Source organism: Carassius gibelio, chromosome B24 (assembly GCF_023724105.1).
Source record: "Carassius gibelio isolate Cgi1373 ecotype wild population from Czech Republic chromosome B24, carGib1.2-hapl.c, whole genome shotgun sequence".
NCBI lineage: Eukaryota > Metazoa > Chordata > Actinopteri > Cypriniformes > Cyprinidae > Carassius > Carassius gibelio.
In genome coordinates, this window is record NC_068419.1 from 14,657,639 (window position 1) to 14,665,702 (window position 8,064).

General features: G+C 39.2%; 1 protein-coding gene across 1 annotated transcript; it reads left to right on the plus strand.

Moving 5' to 3' along the window:
* The first annotated feature begins 175 nt into the window (after positions 1 to 175).
* Positions 176 to 7,783, plus strand: cdv3 (carnitine deficiency-associated gene expressed in ventricle 3). The gene is made up of 5 exons (XM_052595888.1): positions 176 to 597; positions 2,396 to 2,472; positions 3,204 to 3,331; positions 3,424 to 3,589; positions 6,479 to 7,783. The coding sequence occupies exons 1-5, from the start codon at positions 394 to 396 to the stop codon at positions 6,603 to 6,605; spliced, it is 702 nt and encodes a 233-aa protein (XP_052451848.1). The 5' UTR covers positions 176 to 393; the 3' UTR covers positions 6,606 to 7,783.
* The last annotated feature ends 281 nt before the right edge of the window (positions 7,784 to 8,064 follow it).

An 8,064-nucleotide genomic window follows, 5' to 3' on the forward strand; every position in this document is an offset into this window, starting at 1 on the left:
AGTGTTGTATAACTATACAACGGATTGTAGAAAAAAATTGCGCAATCTGGAAAAAAAATCCCTCTGCAGGATCCTCACCCTGGATAGGATTGGTCAAAAAACTACAGTTGACGCTCAGCGATTGGACAGCAGAGCTGTCAATCACAAAGCTACTTTCCCATCCGGGTCAGATAGGAAGCAACATTATCCGGTGCACTGGGCGAGTGTGTGTCACACTTTTAGCTGGTGAGTCTGTCATGCTGCTCTCAGCACACTTTTAACCCGCGGATACACATGAAACACACGACTACCTGTCAGACACGCACGCAAGGGCTCGTTTGCTGTCGCTTCAGACACTGATCTGATAATTTCTAAGCTTGTTTTAGTGTTTAGTTGAGGACATTTGGTGATAAGATGGCGGATGTGGCTCCGGCAGTCGTGGAGAAGAGTCTAGATGATTTCTTCGCCAAACGCGACAAGAAGAAGAAGAAGGAGAAGGGCAAGGGGAAGGAGCCGACGACCGGAGGAGCCGGAGGAACCGCGATGCCGGTGAAAAAGACGAAAAGGGAGAAGGAGAAGTCGACGAAGAGTGAGAATCAGGACGCGCAGATGGAAAAGGTAATGCACACGGGCTGTGTCACAAAACCTAGTGAGCTGCCTATCTAGACGGCTTTTGTAGGGAACGTTCTAAAAGACGCGTGAACGTTCTAAAAGCGCCATGTGTTCTAAGCAGGCATTTCACTCGGCAAATAACAACACTAATAAAAGGTTAAAAATCAGAATTTTGGCAGAACATTAGATATTGACAGCCGTAGTGACTTTTTTGACATTCTGCCTAACATTTCATGTGTCAGTGGAGCAACACAAGGTTGTGTAAACGATGACAGGATTGTAATTTTTGTGCGTTTAATGTTACCCTTAAATAGAAGCAGCGTTTGCTCGTGACGTATGTTGGGTGATGTGACATCATACTGACATTCGTTGCTTAGGGCTTCAATCTTCCAGCAGGGGTTTTATAACTGCTGCTGTAACTGTGTCCTTCACCTCTCACCATATGCTTGTTTCTCTTGTAAGACATTACAGAATAGCATTGTGCTAATGAACGCAAGTTTTGTCTGATGACTGTACTTTTACAGTGACATCAGGTCACTTTAATAAAATCTTGCACGTTGCATCAGTTCGCCTAATTATGCTGTTACCTAAAAGTGTGAAATCCTTTATAAAGAAAAAGTACATACCTTTGAGTGTGTAACAGAAGAGTAGGCATGTTTTGGCATATACTACCATGTCATAATTGCAAAAAAAATATTGAAATGTCATAACTGGGCCTTTTGGATAAACAAGGGCCGATTGCATAAACTGCTTATACTTGTCTGAAAAACTTAGTCAATTCTCTCTCTTTTTTTTTTTTCTTCAATATTGTTTTAAGGTCAGTTACAAAAACGTAGATTAGTCTAATTTGAAAAATCAGACTTATCTTTAGGCAAACTGCTAGTTGATCAAACTAATTTTTTTAAAGAAAGTTTTAATAGTTGTGGTTATGTTTATGCAACTGGCCCCAGACTTCTCTAATGATAGCTCATGTTCATCTTGTCTGCCTCCAAATGAAATCAGCATTTAATAGGCAGAACCCCTGCCCTAAGTTTTTTTTTTTTTTTGGTAGCTTGTTTACCTTAACTGTCACCATGTGGGACGCTTGGTGCTCTTTTGTTGTTGTTGTTGTTGTCCTTTTTCTTTATCAAATCTTTGAATAACAATCATCATAAATTATATATAATTTAAAAGCTTTAAATCCCAAGTGGAAACCATTTTTGAAATCGGACATTGCATTACCATGGAAATTGTACTTTTTTTAGTGGGCAGTGTCAAGTGACGTATTACAAAATGCATTACAGCCTTTTAGAATTAAAACTTTTTATAATCTTGACAACAAACCTATCACTGGAAAGGTCTGAATCTCAGGAATATTGTCAGAGAAATCTAGACATTTGTGACAGAAAAATGCATTAAAAAAATTCTATGGCGTTTGGATGGCACTCGTGGGTGTTTGTGGTAAACAAAATCTCACAGGAACCTCAATTTTTTTCACATCAACTTCAAATTTGGAATGTAATTTATTTAGACACTAGGCTTTAATTTTATACCAATTTTAGAGTAATCCCCCCCCCCCCCAGAAAGTAAGTAAAACATGGAGGTTTCTTTTACATCTTTTATTACATGACTTCATTTATAAATTACATTTATTCTACACTTAGGAACCAAGTGCTGTGACTGACTCCACTGTAGTTCCAGAAGTATTTAGTTTACATGTAGTATAGACATTACCTTGATTCTTGTACTGTCTGAAATTCTCTAAACATTAGTTCATTGCACTCTATATAAGGGTCACCTCTCTTTTCTTAAACTGTCACTCCAGGAGGATGAGGAATGGAAGGAATTTGAGCAGAAGGAGGTGGACTACACCGGACTCCGACTTCAGGCCATGCAGATGAGGTGTGAAGCACAAACAGTTGCCGTCTAATGTATTTGATGCTACTGGGGTTCGTTTTTCATACATAATTACCCAGTTTGCTGGATTTTATTGTTGGCGCTTTGACATGATCCAGGATTGCTAGGTTTTTCGAAGCTCATCTCGGAGCTGTTGTCATAGTTTCAGGTCCAAAGCTCAAATCTGGTCGGGAGCAGGCTTATTTCACATAAACGGGATTAGATTGTATGATTTTAAGTCTACCTTATTTATTAAAATGTTGTGTAATCTGTAAAGCCGTCTACACACTGCACGATCCTTTTAGCAATCCTGTAAGATCACTGTAGGTCACGATGTGCGACATGGATTTGATAAACTTGGGTGCAAATGCATGTAGACTGTATGATGATGAACTATTGACTCGTACAATATGAAAAACGTTTCTATAGGAGAATAAAACGTCCATAGCATGTGGTAGTGGTAAACAAAAAGAGCATTATGAATCACACTACAACAGGTGTATGTTTATGTGTGTTGAAAGGAGCTTGATGTAAGCAGTTTTGTTTAACGCCATGTCGCGTTGATTTCATGTCGCATTTTCATTGGCTCAGTGAACTTGGATCATACCAGCAAACACACTGTGCAAATTTAATTCATATATTAGAATGTTTATCAAAGCTCTCACTGAGTTTATTTGAATTCATGCATGTTACAGTGCATCTCTATCAAAGTAAACTATTTCATGTTTGTCTGATAGTGATGAGAAGGAGGAGGAAGAGTATGAGAAGGAGGAAGTGGGTGAGGATGGTGAGATCATTCTGGTCACTGGTGATAAATTCTCTGGACCCTGGAATAAGTCAGGCGCCCCCCCTTCAGCTGCTCCGGGTGAGTCGGCAGTGTTTAGTATAAATAGCCAACTAATGGAAGTATTAGTTGAGATTAGTTTTTAAACCTGGATCTGTCTTGTTTCCTGTCAGTAGAGGAAGTTGAGGTTCCTGAACCCAAAGCACCTGGCGTGTATCGTCCCCCAGGGGCCCGGTTAACCTCGACCAAGAAAGGCCCAACTCAAGGGCCTCCAGAAATCTTCAACGACACCCAGTTCCCCTCTCTCCTCTCCACTGCCAGACACGTGGAGACTCGCAAGTAAGTGACTTCTTGTGCTCTTCTAAAAGTCTGTACACTGTTCATTGCTTAATCAGATGTACCTTTAGCTTCCTTCCTCGATTTTCCTCATACACAAAGTATGTTAGGAAAGCCATACTGATGGGCTGCGATTTCTGCAGTATTTGTAATGTGCAGATTTTCTCTGTGCATAGAATAATAGTGTTTTGTTTACTAAAGTAATTAAAAATAAATGTTGTAAATAGAAATTAAGCTGAAATATGAAAGGTGAAAAACTCAATGTTGCCTTGTCTGAAATAAAAGTACTAAAATCGCTAAAGTTAAAACTGAAATTTAAAACTTAATATGCATGACAACATTACTAATTAGGGGGTAGCTGATTCAAAATATGTATTATAATAGTACACAAATAATACTAAAATAAAATGAATAGTTCTGAAATTCCTGATTGGTTGAGCCATTTAAGTGTTATGCGTTTAATGCAGGAGTGTAAAAAGTAAAAGATTGCATTTAGTGTAAAAAAAAAAAAAAAGTATTGATGTAGTTTTAGTTCCCAGAGTTATGTTACTTATCTAGTTTTCATAAGGAAGATAACACTACATGAAGCAGAAACTAATTACAATTTATTAACATATCGTCTTGTAGTAACCTACCATTTGGGACACTTCTATTTGAAATATTTAAGATGCATTCCATGCGGACCGCAAAGGTTTTGACAATGAAATACACTTAACAAAATTATAAACACAACACTTTTGTTCTTGCCCCCTTTTTTCAGGAGCTGAACTCCAATGTCTAAGACTTTTTCTATGTACACAAAAGGCCTATTTCTCTCAAATATTGTTCACAAATGCGTCTAAATCTGTGTTAGTGAGCACTTCTCTTCTGCCGAGATACTCCATCCACCTCACAGGTGTGGCATATCAAGATGCTGATTGGACAGCATGATTATTGCACAGATGTGCCTTAGGCTGGCCACAATAAAAGGCCACTCTAAAATGTGCAGTTTTACTGTACTGGGGGGGTTTGGTGGTTCCAAAAACCAGTCATTATCTGGTGTGACCACCATTTGCCTCATGCAGTTCAACACATCTCCTTCACATAGAATTGATCAGGTTGTTGATTGTGGCCTGTGGAAGGTTGGTAAACTATTCTTCAATGGCTGTGCAAAGTTTCTGGATATTGGCAGGAACTGGATCACGCTGTCGTATACCCAGATCCAGAGCATCCCAAACATGCTCAATGGGTGACATGTCCGGTGAGTATGCTGGCCATGCAAGAACCGGGATGTTTTCAGCTTCCAGGAATTGTGAACAGATCCTTGCAACATGGGGCCATGCATTATCATGCTGCAACATGAGGTGATGGTCGTGGATGAATGGCACAACAATGGGCCTCAGGAACTCAGGAACTCATCATGGTATCTCTGTACATTCAAAATGGCATCAATAAAATGCACCTGTGTTCGTTGTCCATAACATATGCCTGCCCATACCATAACCCCACTACATTGGCCGATTGGATGTACTGCCAAATTCTCTGAAACGCCTTTGGAGATGGCTTATGGTAAAGAAATGAACATTCAGTTCTAGGGCAACAGGTCTGATGGACATTCCTGCAGTCAGCATGCCAATTGCATGCTTCCTCAATACTTCCGACATCTGTGGCATTGTGCTGTGTGATAAAACTGCACATTTTAGAGTGGCCTTTTATTGTGGCCAGCCTAAGGCACACCTGTGCAATACTCATGCTGTCTAATCAGCATCTTGATATGCCACACCTGTAAGTTGGATTATCTCGGCAAAGCAGAAGTGCTCACTAGATTCAAGATTCAAGAACTTTATTTGCCATTTGTGCTTGCACACATAGGAACTCTTGTGCGCAACACTAACACAGATTTAGACAGATTTCTGCACAATATTTGAAATAAATAGGCCTTTTGTGTACATAGAAAAAGTCTTGAATTCAGATCATGAAAAATGGGGGCAAAAACAAGAGTTGCGTTTATTTTGTTCAGTGTAAATAAAAGCTATATTCGAATAAAATATAATTTTACATCAGGTTTAGCTCCGTAGAGGCATTTAGGTGCAGTTGTGTATGCAATGAAGAAAGCAGATAGATGCATGAACACAGATAAAAATTTTAGTGAGTGAAAAACCATTGGATTCTCAAAAAATTTGTGAAGTCTTAAATGGTACAAGATATTCTTAGCTATGATTTCAGGAGGTTCTCAATTTGGGTGATGGAATGTAATGATTAAACTTCAAAAGGCTATGATTTCATTGAAAAAAAATGAATGCTGCATGTTTCAGATTCAGCTGCTGCTTTGTGTACTGGTCTTACAGGGGATAGCGCTACATTTCTGCCACCCCAAAAGCGCCACCTGCTGGCAGAGATTGAATTTAAATTACAGTTTTTGTTCAGACTGACAATTATGAAAATCAACTCATGCGAGTTGTAAATGTAGACAATTAAGACAGTAAAATATGTATATTTAAATAACTATCAAAGTATTATTATATTAAATTAATAAAATTGATACTTTGACTTCTTTGACTGAAAAGAGCATAATTTTATCTTCGCCTTTTTTTCTGTGAAAACCTGTATCTGAACTCTGAATCATGTTTTTTACAGTCATTTTATTTTTATTTGTGTAGGTATTAAAAAAGGTCTTAAAGTCTTAAATTTGAGATTTAAAATCCTTCAGATACCCTGCTCTGGCAAAAACCAGCAATTCATGTTTTTAGGTATATAATTGTCCGGACCTCGTCTGGTGAGGAGGGTTTATTACTGGACCTTAAGCAATTTTAGTGGAAGACCCTTGGTTTAAAATATATTCATACTATACAGTTGCTAGTATTCCATTTCGAGCATAACCAATCCTGCATACTGGTGGATTTTTTGTTGCAGGGACCGAGAGATGGAGAAGACCTTTGAGGTGGTCAAGCACAAGAGCCGGGTCAGAGAAGGGGAAGGCCCGGGCTCCATGCAGCAACTACAGTTAGATAATCAGTATGCCATCCTGGGGGACAAATAAAAGCCATCTCCCCCTTCCCCCCAAGCCTACCACCAATGGTACAGTAAGACTTGTAGGGGGAAAATGTCCTGCAGCTGTCTGATGCAGTCCTGACCGAGCTGGAGACGTCTGTGCCCATTTTCACTCTCTCACACACACACACACAACCAAAACTCACATTTACACACACACACACAAACACACTCGCACACAACGATAAACAAACATCCCATTAGACTCTTGTCAAGCAACACCTAGAAATGAACCCATTTAGCCATCAAAATCCTCTCATACACACATGGACACGGCTGATAAAGGCCCTCCCTTATCAACTGCATTCAAACGGGCTGCAGCAACAGGAACTGACTGAAATTTCAAATTCTGCTTTATACGACACTGCATCAAACGAACAAGGCACCAAATGTTTCTTACAGTGGAATTCCTCATGGGGTTGGTTGGCCGGCAGAGCCACTGGACATCGGCCAACCCTGAGAAAATGAGAAAAGCCACCTTGAGGATGGAGTTTAAGACATTGGGTGAGAATTAAACAAAAAAAAAAACTGCTGAAGGTTTATTTTTTCTTCACTACATCAGTATAGCTCCCAAACCATTCAATTTTTGTTTCTTACATCGTGATGACGGAAAGCTGGGAGTTTTTGGTTTGGGCACTAGAGAGTGGAGACTACCCTTGGGTACATATCTGTGGTTACAATGTCGACCAGGTCCTGGACTCCGATTGGCTTTAGGAATAACCACCAGTCCGGCCAATGAGGAGCAGCTCAATGTTTAACTGTAAACTTGAAAATGCTATTTTTTTTTCCCCCTCCCCATTTTTGCAAGATCTGTCAACAAGAGGTATTGAGACTTTAAATTTACTTTTTAAAGTGGCCTTACTGTTGGGGGAAAATATGAAAGTGATGGGAGAGAAATATATATATTAAAAAAAGCATTCTGAAAGGCACTTCCTGGTCGTTTTGCAGATAAAGCCTGCTTGATTTGATTCTTACCACTCTTGAGGAGTAAAAACCACATCTGTATCCCTCTGTGAGAATGTAGTGCTGTGCTAGTTTGTCAACATATTGCGAATAATGGATTTTCTCTAACAATGTCCTTTGACCCTTTCATCCCTGTTCCTCTCCTCATTTTATTTGATTCCATGATTGACAAACCATTATTAAAGCTTAACCTTTCTAATCTCATATGTTTGTGGTTTGATGTGCATTTTTGTAGCTGTGGCCTGTAGAAGGTGCTGCAGTCATTGCTGTGAATAGTTGACAGTGTCGAATAAATTCCAGCTTATGAAGATGCAGTTTTGTTGACAGTGTTAAACTTTACACATTTAGTTAGCAAATATAAATCTAGCTGTTCTGTTTGTACTTTAAAACTCTTCACTCACCGTGTTTTTATTTTATTTTAATTTGACATTTGTTAAGGGTGGTGTTCTAAACTACTGTTTTGTGGTAATGCATTTAGCTGAATC